The following is a 16,724-nucleotide window of genomic DNA, read 5'->3' on the forward strand; positions in this document are numbered from 1 at the left end:
GCTGAACACTGTGGGCACTCAGTATGGGCACCAGAATGTGTGGCTGCCCAGCAAAGTGTGTCAACTGTTCACGTAAGTTTTGATGTATACACGATAAGCAAGTGCGAGCAACACACATCAAAGTTGCTGGTGAACGCAGCAGGCCAGGCAGCAATCTCCAGGAAGAGGTACAGTCGACATTTCGGGCGGAGACCCTTCGTCAGGACTAACTGAAGGAAGCGTTAGTAAGAGATTTGAAAGTGGGAGGGGAGGAGGAAATCCAAAATGATAGGAGAAGACAGGAGGGAGAGGGATGGAGCCAAGAGCTGGACAGGTGATTGGCAAAAGGGATATGAGAGGATCATGGGATGGGAGACCCAGGGAGAAGGAAAAGGGGGAGGGGAAAACCCAGAGGATGGGCAGGGGGTATAGTCAGAGGGACAGAGGGAGAAAAAGGAGAGAGAGAGAAAGAATGTATGTATATAAATTAATAACGGATGGGGTACAAGGGGGAGGTACCCCTTGCCTATCCTCTGGGTTCTCCCCCACCCCTTTTCTTTCTTCCTGGGCCTCCCATCCCATGATCCTCTCATATCCCTTTTGCCAATCACCTGTCCAGCTCTTGGCTCCATCCCTCCCCCTCCTGTCTTCTCCCATCATTTTGGATCTCCCCCTCCCCCTCCCACTTTCAAATCCCTTACTCACTCTTCCTTCAGTTAGTCCTGATGAAGGGTCTCGGCCCGAAACGTCGACTGTACCTCTTCCTAGAGATGCTGCCTGGCCTGCTGCGTTCACCAGCAACTTTGATGTGTGTTGTTTGAATTTCCAGCATCTGCAGAATTCCTCGTGTTTAAGCAAATGTGAATCTGAATGGACATTATGGAATTTGGTCACTAGATCTGAGAAGGTTTTGCAAGACCAGTCAGTACACATCTGCACAATAGGATACAAGAAAATCTTCTGACTGAAGTGCAGCACATGGAGTAGTTTCTGCTGTGATTAGTGAGGCTCCACGTATACTCACCACTGTGCTCATATTTCTTTATTATCAGAATGACCATGGTGATGATCATTAATTGCACAAACAATGCCGCCAGAAGTGGGAGCCCTAGGAAACACACAAATAGTTCATGTCAGTTCACTGTATTCAACCCCTTGTAAACATCCTACAAAAAACTACAAGTCTCCTATGTTAATAATGTCCTTCACATGCACTCAGATGGAGATTTAATCAAATAAATGAGATTAATGGCACGGTTCACAGCTGTGTGGAGGAACTGGGCCAATGGGCTGAATGGCCTTATTGTGCTCCTATCACTCATGGTCCAACAGATAGATGTTGGTGTCCACATCCATAGATCTCTCAAAATTGCCATGCAAGTTGATAGGGTTGTTAAGAAGGCACATGGTGTGCTGGTCTTTATTAATCAGGGGGCAAGCTGAAGCTGCATGAGGTAATGTTGCAGCTCTCGAGTCTCTGCTTAGTCAACACTTGGATTATTCTGCTGAGTTCTGGTTGCCTCAATATAGGAAGGATGTGGAAGAGAGGGTGCAGAGGAGATTTACCAGGACGCTGCATGTCTTATGATGATAGGTGTGGTGAGGTCCGGATTTTTTTCTTTGGAGGGAAGGAGGATGAGAGGGGATTTGATAGAGATGTACAAGATGAATGAAGTGGACAGCCAGAGACCCTTTCCCAGGGTGGAAATAGCTAATACAAGAAGTGATTGGAGGAAAGTATAGGCAGAATGTCAGAGATATATTTTTTCACTACCAGGATTGAAGGTAGACACGGATACATTAAGGACATTTAAGAGAATCTTAGATAGGCTGTAGGAAAAAAATGGAGGGCTATGGGCTGTAAAGGAGGGCAGGGTTAGATTGATCGAGGGGTAGTTCTATAAAGAGTCATAGAGCACTACAGCACAGAAACAGACCCTTCAGCCCATCCATCCTGTCCCATCTACCTACATCCACATCCTATACCCTCTCATCCATATTTATCCAAATTTCACTTAGGTGTTACAATTGAACCCACATCAACCAGTTCTACTGGCTCCACACTCCCACCACCCCAACTGAAGAGTGAAGGTCCCCCGAGGACTCCCCTTCAATATTTCACCTTTCACCCAATAACCTCACCCACCCTGAGGGTGAACAGCCTGCACACATTCACCATTGCATGGTAGCAAAGTGGTCAGTGCAACACTGTTAGTGTTACTGCTTGGGATGTACTGCAGTTTGGAGTCCAATGCCAGTGCCCTCTGTAAGGGTGTGAGGGAAGGGAGAAGGTGCACAAAAGGCTGAAAGACCCAAGGGAACATTAGTCACCCGGACCAGATGAACTGCACCCTAGGGTTCTGAGAGAGATAGTAGTAGAGAATGTGGAGGCCTTAGCAATGATCTTTCAAAAATCATCAGACTCTGGCATGATGCCAGAGGACTGGAAAATTGCAAATATCACTCCACTCTTTACGAAAGGAGGAAGGCAGCAGAAAGGAAATTATAGACCAGTTTGCCTGACCTCAGTGGTTGGGAAGATGTTGGAGTCAATTGTTAAGGATGAGGCTATGGAGCACTTGATGACACAGGACAAGATAGGACAAAGGAAACCATGGTTTCCTTAAGGGAAAATCTTGCCTGACGAACATGTTGGAATTCTTGGAGGAGATTACAAGTAGTTTAGAGAAAGGGGATGCAGCAGATGTTGTATATTTGGACTTTCAGAAGACCTTTGACAAGGCGCCACACATGAAGCTGCTTACCAAGTTAAGAGCCCATGGTATTACAGGAAAGTTACTGGCCGGTTAGAGCATTGGTTGAGTGGGACTAAAAGATCCCTTTATGGTTAGCTGCCAGTGACCAGTGGTGTTCCTCAGGGGCTGGTATTGGGACCACTTCTTTTTATGTTGCATATCAATAGATGATGGAATAAATGGCTTTGCCACCAAGTTTGAAGATGGTATGAAAATTGGTGGAGGGGCAGGTAGTGATGAGGAAACAGGTAGGATGCAGAAAGGTTTAGACAGATTAGGAGAATGGGCAAGAGAATGGCAAATGAAATGCAGTGTTGGGAAATGCATGGTCATGCACTTTGGTAGTAGAAATAAATGTGCAAACTATTTTCTAAATAGGGAGAAAATCCAAAAATCTGAGATGCAAAGGGAGTTGGGAGTCCTTGTGAGAATGCCCTAAGGGTTAATTTGTAGGTTGAGTCAGTGGTGAAGGCGGCAAATACAATTTTCGCATTCGTTTCAAGAGGACTGGAATACTAGAGCAGGGATCTAATGCTGAGGCTTTATATGGGAATGGTAAGGCCTCACCTTGAGAACTGTGAACAGGTTTGGACTCCTTATCGAAGAAAAGTTGAGCTGGCATTAGGGAGGGATCACAGGAAGTTCACAAGGATGATTCCAAGAATGAAAGGGTTATCATACAAGGAACGTTTGATGGCTCTGGGTCTGTACTCGCTGGAATTCAGAAGGATGAGGGGGGATCTCATTGAAACCTTTTTGAATGTTGAAAGGCCTAGACAGAGTAGATGTGGAAAGGATATATCCCATGGTAGGAGAGTCTAGGACAAGAGGGCATAGCCTCAGGATAGAGGGGGGTCCTTTTAAAACAGATGCAGAGAAATTTCTTCAGCCAGAGGGTGGTGAATTTGGGGCTTTTTTTTAACCATAGGCAGTTGTAGAGGTGTCACGACACCCGAGCAGGGATCGAATTGCAGGCCCAGTACTGTACACAGTGATATTAATTAAGTAACAATTCCCAAGGTGTAAGCAAAGTTGGTTCCAAAGTTCATGCAGAAATCAAAACATCCAGAGAAATCCAAAAACCAGAATCAGGAAACAGGCAGAGTTGATATTCAGACAAAGTTCAGATACAAATGCTGGAAAGACTCAGGAAAATTCACTGGCACAATCTGGTGAAAACACAGGACTGAAATACACTGACAATAAACAGAGAGGCAGATGATAGGTGGAGCACAATGAGACCCAGGTGGCAGCAGTACAGGTAATAATGAGAAACAGGAGAGAGACGGGTATTCAGTAATACAGGGGCCGGAGTAGAGCAGGAGTGGGGACAAGAGCACGTGGCAATACAAAACCACAGACTGACAGCTAAGGGAAACACACAAAAAGACAGAGTTCAACTGGAGATACTGACAAGAGGCCAAGTTGGGTGTATTCAAGGCAGAGATTGATAGGTTCTTGCTTGGACATGGCATGAAATGGTTATGGGGAGAAGGCCGAGGAACGGGGTTGAGAAGGGGAAAAAAGGATCAGTCATAATTGAATGGTGCAGCAGACTTCATGGGCCAAATGTTACTTTGTGGATCCAGAACTGGCTTGCCCACAGAAGGCAAAGAGTGGTTGTAGATGGGTCATATTCTGCATGGAGGTCGGTCACCAGTGGTGAGCCTCAGGGATCTGTTCTTGGACCCTTACTCTTCATGATTTGTATAAATGACCTGGATGAGGAAGTGGAGGGATGGGTTAGTAAGTTTGCTGATGACACAAAGGTTGGAGGTGTTGTGGATAGTGTGGAGGGCTGTCAGAGGTTACAACAGGACATTGATAGGATGCAAAACTGGGCTGAGAAGTGGCAGATGGAGTTCAACCCAGATAAGTGTGAAGTGGTTCATTTTGGTAGGTCAAATATGATGGCAGAATATAGTATTAATGGTAAGACTCTTGGCAGTGTGGAGGATCAGAGGGATCTTGGGGTCCGAGTTCATAGGACACACAAAGCAGCTGTGCAGGTTGACTCTGTGGTTAAGAAGGCACACGGTGTATTGTCCTTCATCAATTGTGGAATTGAATTTAAGAGCCGAGAGGTAATGTTATAGCTATAAGGGGGTGGTGGGGGTGGAGAGGGGGTGGTGGGGGGGTGGAGAGGGGGTGGTGGGGGGGTGGAGAGGGGGGTGGTGGGGGGTGGAGAGGGGGTGGTGAGGGGTGGAGAGGGGGTGGAGGGGGTGGAGAGGGGGTGGTGGGGGGTGGAGAGGGGGTGGTGGGGGTGGAGAGGGTGGTGGGGGGTGGAGGGGGGTGGTGGTGGGTGGAGGGGTGGAGGGGGGTGTGGGGGTGGAGGGGGGGTGTGGGGGTGGAGGGGGTGGAGGGGGGGTGTGGGGGTGGAGGGGGTGGAGAGTGGAGGGGGTGGTGGGGGTGGAGAAGGGGTGGAGAGGGTGGAGCGGGTGGAGAGGGTGTGGAGAAGGGGTGGAGAGGGTGTGGTGGGGGTGGAGGGGGTGGAGAGGGGGTGTGGGGTGGAGAGGGGGTGGAGGGGGTGGTGGGGGTGGTGCGGGTGGAGAGGGGGTGGAGGGGGTGGTGGGGGGGTGGAGAGGGGGTGGTGGGGGGTGGAGAGGGGGTGGAGGGGGGGTGGTGCGGGTGGAGAGGGGGTGGGGGGGTGGAAAGGGGGTGGTGGGGGGTGGCTGGTGGGAAAATACCACTAATAACATTCGGATATTTGATCGTTTTTGGTGAAATCCTGGCGCCGTGACTGTTTTGTGAAATTCCTCCTTGCTCGACCCTGTTGTCCCAGCATACCCTGCTGTAGCCTCCCGCCATTTCACAGACCCTCAGTCTCTCCCCAGCACCCATTGTTTGGGCATTATTTGCCGAGAAAATAAAAATCTTGGATCTTTTGAAAACTGGCATGTCGCTTGCCAAAGTGGGCCGTAAGGTCGGTAAGAACGAATCAAGCATTCGCACAATAAAGCAGAAAGAAGCTGAAATTCGTGGAAGTGTTAGTGCTACCCCTGCAACGGCAGAAGTGGTCTCTCTGGTTCGTGATAAAGTGCTTGCAAAGACTGAGAAAGCATTAAGTGTGTGTCTGGAGAACATGTCACAGAAGCATATCCCTGTTGATGACAAAATTATGCGTGAAAAAGCACTTAGCCTCTCTGAGCACTACTGTGAAGGAGTTGAGGAGAGCAAGACGAAGGAGTTTAAGGCTAGTAAGGGATGGCTGGCGCTACAGCCCCAAGAACTTAAAGATCACGGAAGAATCGACATGGCAGACGTACCAAGTATCCTATTATGGAGCCAATCGAAGTACACTCCTGAAGTCTCTCAGAAAAAAAATTGTTGATCACGAACTATCAAAAGCTCACATTGCTGCTCTAAGTGTTGAAAATATAGCTAGCGAAAATGCTCTTGGAAAATTATGTGACACCATAAATGTTTCGCATCCAACTTGTTCAGCTTTTTGTTCTGCATATTATTCAGCTCAGAATGACAGACCATACTCTGATCACCTTGGCTTATTGGAACTTCAAAAAAAATGGTATTGGCATTGGAATTGGACTGCAATCCTGCACTAGTGCTACGGAGATAATTAATCACCTAGCCATTAACATGAAAAATAAAATTTGCCAGCATATCAAGCAGATAAATGGCATATTTTCTGTTCTCATTGATGAATCAACAAGCCTGAGTATTAAGACCACCCTAATAGTTGATTTGAAATGTGAAAGTGATCAGGAAGGGGATCCCCATTTTATGTTTTTAGATCTAATTGAACTGCCTGATCAGAAAGCTGCAACTATTGCTAAGCATCTATTGAACTGTCTCAATGACCATGGGTTTGATGATTGTTACTTGAAACAGAACCTTGTAGCATTTGCTAGTGATAGGGCGAGCGTAATGCTTGGTGTCAAATCTGGTGTTGCTACAATTCTCAAGGAACATTACCCTGAAGTGATAATTTGGCACTGTCTTAATCACAGATTAGAACTTGCAGTAGGTGATTCAGTGAGAGTTCACGGAATAAATCATTTTCAATCATTTATGGACAAATTGTACTCTGTTTACAGTAGATCACCTCTAAATCACAAGGAACTGTCTGAATGTGCCTCTCAACTAGAACAACAAATTTGCAAAATAGGCTGTGTTCTGGGCACCAGGTGGGTAGCTAGCTCATTTCGAATAGTTTCGGCAGTGTGGAAAAATTATGAAGCACTGTGTTTTCATTTTGAAAAAGCAATGAAGGATGAAACAAGATCTGGGAGTGACTGAAAAACCTATGAAGGTCTATTGAAAAGACTCTCTTCAGAACAGTTTCTATTGGACTTAGCTCTAATGTATGACACGTTGTATGAACTTGGTTTACTGTCAGAGTGTTTACAGAAACGCACCACTACGATTGTTTATGCAGACAAACTGGTCCAACTGGTCTGAGCATAAGGTCACTGCATGGACTGGAAGAGCAACCTGGTACAAAAACTCTAGAAGCTCAAGAGGCAGTTGAAAAGGGGAAGTTTGGAGAAATTACCTTAACAAGCAACAACAAAATTGTCTCCAATAATTATCTACAGTTTCTTACTAGTCTTATAAACAATTTGCAGCACCGTATATTCATGGCAACATCCTTGAAAGGTTCTCAAACTTCTAAACCTCGAAGTTTGTATAAATCCCTGCTGAATAGACAATAGGCAATAGGTGCAGGAGTAGGCCATTCGGCCCTTCGAGCCAGCACCGCCATTCACTGTGATCATGGCTAATCATCCACAATCAGTATCCAGTTCCTGCCTTATCCCCATAACCTTTGATTCCACTATCTTTAAGAGCTCTATCCATCTCTTTTTTGAAAGCATCCAGAGACTTGGCCTCCATAGCCTTCTGGGGCAGAGCATTCCATATATCCAACACTCTCTGGGTGATAAAGTTTTTCCTCAACTCCATTCTAAATGGCCTACCCCTAATTCTTAAACTGTGGCCTCTGGTTCTGGACTCACCCATCAGCGGGAACATGCTCCCTGCCTCCAGCGTGTCTAATCCCTTAATAATCTTATATGTTTCAATAAGATCCCCTCTTAGCCTTCTAAATTCCAGAGTATACAAGCCCAGTCGCTCCAATCTTTCAACATATGACAGTCCCGCCTTCCCGGGAATTAACCTTGTGAACCTACGCTGCACTCCCTCAATAGCAAGAATGTCCTTCCTCAAATTTGGAGACCAAAACTGTACACAATACTCCAGGTGTGGTCTCACCAGGGCCCTGTACAGCTGCAGAAGGACCTCTTTGCTCCTATACTCAATTCCCCTTGTTATGAAGGCCAGCATGCCATTAGCTTTCTTCACTGCCTGCTGTACTTGCATGGTTGCTTTCAGTGACTGATGTACAAGAACACCTAGATCTCATTGTGCTTCCCCTTTTCCTAACTTGACTCCATTTAGATAATAATCTGCCTTCCCGTTCTTACCACCAAAGTGGATAACCTCACATTTATCCACATTAAACTGCATCTGCCCACTCACCCAGCCTGTCCAAGTCACCCTGCATTCTCATAACATCCTCCTCACATTTCACACTGCCACCCAGCTTTGTGTCATCGGCAAATTTGCTAATGTTACTTTTAATTCCCTCATTTAAATCATTAATATAGATTGTAAACAGCTGCAGTCCCAGCACTGAACCCTACGGTACCCCACTGGTCACCACCTGCCATTCCGAAAAGAACCCGTTAATCGCTACTCTTTGTTTTCTGTCAGCCAGCCAATTTTCAGTCCATGTCAGTACTCTGCTCCCAATACCATGTGCCCTAATTTTGCCCACTAATCTCCTATGTGGGATTTTATCAAAGCCTTTCTGAAAGTCCAGGTACACTACATCCACTGGCTCTCCCTTGTCCATTTTCATAGTTACATCCTCAAAAAATTCCAGATTAGTCAAGCACGATTTCCCCTTCATAGATCCATGCTGACTTGGACCGATCCTGTTACTGCTATCCAGATGTGTCATAATTTCATCTTTTATAATTGACTCCAGCATCTTTCCCACCAAGGACATCAGGCTAACCGGTCTATAATTCCCTGTTTTCTCTCTTCCTCCCTTCTTGAAGAGGGGGACAACATTAGCCCCCCTCCAATGACAGAAACATTTAAACAAACACAAAACCAAAGAAGCGTACACCAGTTTTCTGCCGCATTCGGGGGTGGTATGGTGGCCTAGCGGTGAGCATGATGTCAAAATTCCATCAACCCTCCTTCAATTCCGCCGCAGTTTGTATGTTCTCTCTATGAATGTTCCCAAGAGAGGGCTTCGGAGAATGACTACAAAACAGCTTTTCAGAGTGGCTGGAGGGGACAGGCAACCTTGTTGCATAGGCAGTGATCAGAATAGAGAGATTTACCAGGTGCAGCCTGTGAGGGAGGGCTGTAGTTATAAAGATAGAAGAGATGTGTTGGTTTTATTGCCACACAAATGAGGGGGGCAGAGTGCAGACATCCCACCTCTCCCGGAAGTTCCGGGAGTCTCCCGCATATTAATAGTGGCTCCCTGATGCCCGCAAATTATATACAATATGACGGAAATCAATTTTTTGAGAGAGAGAGAGCACGCGAGAGTGAGAGAGAGCAAGAGAGTGAGTGAGAGAGAGAGAGCGTGAGAGAGAGCGCGCGCGTATGCGCCATCGCAGAATGTTCCAAAAAAAGAAAATATAAAACGTACGTCATCCCAGACTACACTAAAGTGTACCCCTGCCTAATAGGGGTCAAAATAATGACAGTGTTGCTCGCTGCACTGTTTGCAACAGTGACTTTTCTATTACCCATGGTGGGTTAAAATGTATTAAGACATGTTGAGGTGAGTTTAACAGGTGTCATCCGTTCATTAGCATAGCTAACGTTATTTAAGCTAGCTGGCTGGCTGCTAAGGAGCTACTCTATTGCAGACATCCCACCTCTCCCGGAAGTTCCGGGAGTCTCCCGCAAATTGATGGTGCTACCTCCCTGAAATGAGTTTTTGCAGGGTGGGATGTCTGAGAGTGGGTACCATCCGTCACCCCCCTTGTTCCAGACAGAATCATTTCCAGGGCAGGGGAGTGTCGAACGAGAAGGCCCGGAGTGAGGAGAAGGAGCTTGCTCACTAGAAGGGTAATGGCTGATGGAGGACAAAGCAAAGGCACATACTAGACAGGTACTTGACTAGGAAAGGAGTAGCAACACCATGGCCACTTTTCACTAAAATCGAGTTTGGTTTGTTCTAATCTATTTTTCTTGTGAAAACTGAGGCTGCTGCAGTTACGATTTCCATTACAATTGTGCATCCACCTATTTGTGCAGGTGAGAGTGAACAACTTTTGAAAGGTCATAGGGTGTGAGATTTGTGCAGAGAGGTCTCAAGGACAAAACAGGACTATTTCTGCACCATCTCAGGTCAAAGAGTGATGGCTGCATTGAAAACAACTTCTACTGGAAATCTTTTATATATTTCATCAGATAAGAAAGAGGATAATCTGCCAATCACAGACACAAAAGACAAAAATCAAACTTACAGCCATCTGACCAAAGATGCTGACATCGACCCACCAATTTTCCAATAAATGTTGCCACAGGTAAGAGCATAAAGATCAGCGAAAAGACCAGCAGAAGCACGGTCTCAATACCCCAGCCTGCAGAAGATGGGAATTACTGGAGTCACATTTCCTTATTTATCTGCCAAATACATCTTTTAAAAAGCTACAGTAGATTTCATGAACACCTTCCAGTTTCATAAATCCATTTTAACTTCGTCCTGCCGAAGGGTCTCAGCCTGACGTATCAGCTGTATATTTTCCAAAGATGCTGACTGGTCTGCTGAGTTCCTCCAGTATTTTGCGTGTGTTGCTCAGATTTCCAGCATCTGCAGATTTTCTTTGTTTAACTTGTTTTGTTGTGTTTATGTTTTTATTATCATGCTCTTTGTCCTTTGGGGCACCCCAGTAGCGTAACAGTTGTGTGACACTCGTACACCTCATGGCATTCTGGTGTTCCGAGTTCAATTCCTGCGTCGCTCTTTCAGGAGTCAGCTTTCCCCAGGCACCCCGGTTTCCTCCCACGGTCCAACGACTGACTGGGGAGGTTAGTTGCTCTTTGTAAATTGTCCCATGGTTAAGTTAAGTTTAAGCGGATTTGTGGGGTTACTGGGGCAGTGTGGCTCAAAGGGGCTGGAAGGGCCACGCTCCATGGCATCACGAGATAAATAAATCAATCCTATTGGGGTTCTTGCGTTATAGCGGATCAGTAACAATTATAAATAAATCAATCCTATTGGGGTCCTTGGGTTATAGCAGATCAGGAGTAACAATTATTTTGTTCTCATTTACACTTGTGTACTGGAAATGACCTGTATTTTCTCCCCGTTTAGAAAATAGTCCACACATTTATTTCTACTACCAAAGTGCACGACCATGCATTTTCCAACACTGGATTTCATTTGCCACTTTCTTGGCCATTCTCCTAATCTGTCTTAAGTCCCTCTGCATCCTACGTGTTTCCTCAACACTCCCTGCCCCTCCACCAACCTTCACATCATCTGCAAACTTGGCACAATGCCATCTATTCCATCAGCTAAATCATTGATATACAGCATAAAAAGAAGTGGTCCCAACCCCGACCCCTGCGGAACACCACTAGTCACTGGCAGCCAACCAGAGAAGGATCATTTTATTCCCACTCACTGCCTCCTACCAATCAGCCAATGCTCTAACTATGTTAGTAAATTTCCTGTAATACCACAGGATCTTAACTTGGTTAGCAGCCTCATGTGTGGCACCTTGTCAAAGACCTTCTGAAAGTCCACATATACAACATCCACTGCATCCCCTTTACCTACCCCACTTGTAATCTCCTCAAAGAATTCCAACAGGTTCATCAGGCGGGATTTTCCCTGAAGGAAACCATGTTGACTTTGTCCTATCTTGTCCTGTGTCACCAAGTACTCCTTAACCTCATCCTTAACAATTGATTCTAACATCTTCCCAGTCACTGAGGTCAGGCTAACTGATCTATAATTTCCTTACTTCTGCCTTCCTCCTTTCTTAAAGAGTGGAATGACATCTGCCTTTTTCCAGTCCTTTGGCACCATGCCAGAGTTCAATGATTTTTGAAAGATCAATTCTAATGCCACCACAATCTCTAATGCTACCTCTTTCAGAACCCTAGGGTGCAGTTCATCTGGTCCGGGAGACTTATGTACCTTTAGGTCTTTCAGCTTTTAGAGCACCTTCTCTCTTGTAACAGTAACTGCACCCACTTCTCTTCCTTCACACACTACATCTTCAAGAATACTGCTAGTGTCTCCACAGTGAAGATCAGTGCAAAGTACTCATTTAGTTCATCAGCCATCTCTTTGTCCCGTTATTATTTCTCCTGTAGTTTCCATTTTCTAGCGATCCTATATCCACTCTCATTTCTCTTTTATTTTTAACATATTTGAAAGAGCTTTTACTATCCACATTGATACTGTTTGCCAGCTTGCTTTCATATTTCATCTTTTCCCTTCTAATTATTTTTTTAGTTGCTCTCTGTAGATTTTTAAAAACTTCTCAAACCTCTATCTTCCCACTAATTTTTGCTTTGTAGTATGCCCTTTCTTTTGCTTTTAAAATGGCTTTGATTTACTTATCAGCCATGGTTGTACTATTTTACCATTTGAGTATTTCTTCATTTTTTGGTTTTCCCAGAAACGCACACCATAGCCACTCTGCTGACATGCCTGCCAGCAGCTCCTTCCAATTTACTTTGGCCAACTCCTCTCTCATACCACTGCAATTTCCCTTACTCCACTGAAATACTGCTACATCAGACTTCACTTTCTCCCTTTCAAGTTGATTTCAATTTCAAGTTGAACGCAGTCATATTGTGATCACTGGTTCTTAAGGGTTCTTTCACCTTAAGCTCCCTAATCACCTCTGGTTCATTACATAACACTAAACCAGTGAAGCTGATCCCCTAGCGGGCTCAATGACAAACTGCTCTAAAAAGACATCTCGTAAGCATTCAACAAACTCACCCTCTTGAGATCCATTACCAACCTGATTTTCCCAATCGCTCTGCATATTAAAATCTCCCATGACTACCATAACATTGCCCTTTTGACTCGCCTTTTCTATTTCCTGTTGTAACCTGTGGTCTACCTCCCAGACACTGTTGGGAGGCCTGTATATAACTGCCATCGATGTCTTTTTACCCTCGCGATTTCTTAACCCTCTCTCACACTCAACTGGTTTCACCTGTCAGTTCCCAGTTTCTCACTTTATCCACCCCCCCCACACACACACTCACCTGGTTTCACCTGTCAGTTCCCAGTTTCTCACTTTATCCACCCCCCCCACACACACTCACCTGTCAATTCCCAGTTTCTCACTTCATCCACCCCCCCACACACACTCACCTGGTTTCACCTGTCAGTTCCCAGTTTCTTACTTTATCCACCCCCCCCACACACTCACCTGTCAATTCCCAGTTTCTCACTTCATCCACCCCCCCACACACACTCACCTGGTTTCACCTGTCAGTTCCCAGTTTCTCACTTTATCCACCCCCCCCACACACTCACCTGTCAATTCCCAGTTTCTCACTCATCCCCACCCCACACACTCACCTGTCAATTCCCAGTTTCTCACTTCATCCACCCCCCCACACACACTCACCTGGTTTCACCTGTCAGTTCCCAGTTTCTTACTTTATCCACCCCCCCCCCACACACTCACCTGTCAATTCCCAGTTTCTCACTTCATCCACCCCCCCACACACACTCACCTGGTTTCACCTGTCAGTTCCCAGTTTCTTACTTTATCCACCCCCCCCCCACACACTCACCTGTCAATTCCCAGTTTCTCACTTCATCCACCCCCCCACACACACTCACCTGGTTTCACCTGTCAGTTCCCAGTTTCTCACTTTATCCACCCCCCCCACACACTCACCTGTCAATTCCCAGTTTCTCACTCATCCCCACCCCACACACTCAGCTGGTTTCACCTGTCTGCTCCCACTTTCTCATTTAATTCCCCCCCACACACTCACCTGTCAATTCCCAGTTTCTCACTCATCCCCCCCCCACACACTCACCTGTCAATTCCCAGTTTCTCACTCATCCCCACCCCACACACTCAGCTGGTTTCACCTGTCTGCTCCCACTTTCTCATTTAATTCCCCCCCACACACACACACTCACCAGCCAGCTTGTCCTCCTTCATCCACCTTCTTATTGTGGTGTCGTTCTTTTGTTGAGTTTCAGAACCTTTCATGTGTGCTGATATCCCTCGCATGTCTACTTGCCCACACCTGTTGTCGTCTCTTCATCAAACGCTTGATGTTTTCCTTGCTGAAATCTAAAATGCTCTCAGCCTCACAGCTGATGTTTTTTTCTAGCATTGTTACATCTCCTGTCACTCAAACTATTATTGATCTTAATTTCCCCTGTAGGCCAAGGTGGGTGGTCATATTTAAAAATATAGTCAGGATAATTACCATCTGTAATGATCCATACAATGGTGGCCAGGAGAAGAAGTGTTAGTGAACCCATCAGGAACAGCACAGTCACAACGATCATGAATTTCTGTGCTTTCTTATCTGGAGAAAGCAAATGCATTATGTCCAGAGGTAAACAACTACAAAGAGAACAAAATGGCAAACAACTCTAAGCAGCATCAAATTAGCATCACTGTTTATATAAGGGAATTGCAGGCCTCTTCAAACACTTACCTCATGGAACCTACAGAACAATATACTGGACAGCATGATGGTAAAACTCAACATTGCTGACTTGTAAAAGATTTGAGTACCCGTGGTAAAGTTCCCTCATGGGCCTGCACAGTTGATGTTAAGTCAGAGAGTAATGTTATATCCCCACACCATTCATCCACTCCGAGTGCACCTCTGGTCAGTGTATTGGTCCCAGAGCCAAGCAGGACAAAAATCACAGATATGTTGAGGCTTTATAAAGCATTGGTCAGACTGCACTTGGAGTATTGTGAGCAGTTTTCGGTCCCGTATCTAAGAAAGGATGTGCTCATATTGGAGAGGATCCAGAGGAGGTTCATCAAAATGTTTCTCAGATAAAAAGCTTGCCATGTGAGGAGTTTTTGATGTCTCTGGGCCTGTTCTCACTGGAGTTCGTAAGAATGAAGGGGAATCTCATTGAAACCTATCAAATGTTGAAAGATCTCAATCGAGTTGGTGTGGAGAGTATAGTGAGGGAGTCTAAAACCGGAGGGCACAGCTTCAGAATAGAAGGACATCTGTTTCGAACAGAGATGCAAAAGAATTTCTTTAGCTAGTGAGTAGTGAATCTGTGGAGGCCAAGTCTTTATGTATATCTAAGGCAAAGGTTGATAGATTCTTGATTGGTCAGGGAATGAAGGGATACGGGAAAAGGAAGGAGACTGGGGCTGAGAGGAAAATGGATAAGCCATGATGAAATGGCAGAGCAGACTCATTGGGCCAAATAGCTTAATTATGCTCTTATATCTTATTTCTGCTCCTATATCTTAAAGATTTAGATTTAGATTATGAGGAGACGCAGTCCTCTTTTATTGTCATTTAGTAATGCATGCATTAAGAAATGATACAATATTCCTCCGGTGTGATATCACAGAAACACAGGACAGACCAAGACTGAAAAACTATCAAAACCACGTAATTATAACATATAGTTACAACAGTGCAACAATACCATAACTTGATGAAGAACAGGCCATGGGCACAGTAAAAAAGTTCAAAGTCTCTTGAATGTCCCACATCTCACGCAGACGGGAGAAGGAAGAAAACTCTCCCTGCCATGCCGGACCACAGTCTGACTCTGAGTCGTCTGAAAACTTCGAGCCTCCGATCAGCCCTCTGACACCGAGTACCGAGCACCATCTCTGCCAAACGCTTCGACCCCAGCCTCGGTTGCCAGCAGCAGGCAAAGCCGGGGATTTTGGGGCCCTCCCTCCAGAGATTCTGGATCGCACAGTAGTAGCGGCAGCGAACCGGGCATTTCAGGAGTTTCTCCAGATGTTCCTCTGTTTCTCACGTCTGTCTCCATCAAATGAGAATTGTGCACAGCATCCTACTTACAAATACGATATCACTTCACCGGAGAGCTGCGCGCACTGCATTGCACTGTCGTCTTCTCCTCCCACCTTCACAGTTACAGAGAGAAGGTAGAAGGATGGGGTTGAGATGAATAATAAAACAGTCATGATGAATTGTGGGAAGAATAGCTTGATTTTGATCGTGTATCTCATAGCTTTGTCATGTATTCAATGCAAAAGGCCAAAGCTTAAGCCTGATTTATACTTCTGCATCAACTCGACGCCATAACCTACGCAAGTGGCCTGCGCGCATTGTGAGCATTTATACTTGTGTGTTGGTGTGTCCGCGTCGTTCTGCAATTTGGGTATGTTGTGCATGCGCACACACCTGCCCACGCAAGGCTTCATGGTCATGGTAGTCTTTCTCGGGATAAACAAGTTTAAAACGAGCGTCTTTTTTCGTAAAAGCGAAATGTGTCCTCCATAATTTCGGAGGTCTGTAAAGCTTTATGGGAAGCATTGCAGCCAGAGTTCCTTCCCTGCCTTTCAGTCGCCCAATGGGAAGCTATTGCGGCGTAGGAGGAAATGCGATGCTACCAAGCGGATCAATCACAGTTGTTGTGGTCTGCGTTGCCGCGACGCGTAGTTACATTTTGGGAGAGGTGCGCGTCAGGCTCTGGCATAGGGATCCACGTCGGCTCTGCGTAGGGATCCACGTCGGCTCTGCGTAGGGATCCACGTCAGGCTCTGCGTAGGGATCCACGTCAGGCTCTGCGTAGGGATCCACGTCGGCTCTGCGTAGGGATCCACGTCGGCTCTGCGTGGGGTTTGTGGCGACGCAGTACTTGCGGCGTCGAATTGCCGCAGAAGTATAAATCAGGCTTAAGGTTTAACCAAGGGGAGACACCATATGGGATCCAAACTACAGAGAAGCCTTGTTTGGAAAGAAAACCAGGGACAGAGG

General features: G+C 45.9%; 1 protein-coding gene across 1 annotated transcript in view; it reads right to left on the minus strand.

The window, feature by feature from the left end:
* The window catches only part of LOC134346412 (uncharacterized), a 51,257-nt gene that overhangs the window by 12,206 nt on the left and 22,327 nt on the right, over positions 1 to 16,724 (minus strand). The window contains exons 4-6 of the mRNA XM_063047781.1: positions 14,214 to 14,315; positions 10,253 to 10,369; positions 1,004 to 1,087 (exon numbers count right to left, since the gene is read on the minus strand). Of these exons, the coding sequence (XP_062903851.1) occupies positions 1,004 to 1,087; positions 10,253 to 10,369; positions 14,214 to 14,315 (303 nt within the window). The remainder of the gene's footprint in view (positions 1 to 1,003; positions 1,088 to 10,252; positions 10,370 to 14,213; positions 14,316 to 16,724) is intronic.

The sequence above is a fragment of the Mobula hypostoma genome, chromosome 5 (assembly GCF_963921235.1).
Source record: "Mobula hypostoma chromosome 5, sMobHyp1.1, whole genome shotgun sequence".
Taxonomy (NCBI): domain Eukaryota; kingdom Metazoa; phylum Chordata; class Chondrichthyes; order Myliobatiformes; family Myliobatidae; genus Mobula; species Mobula hypostoma.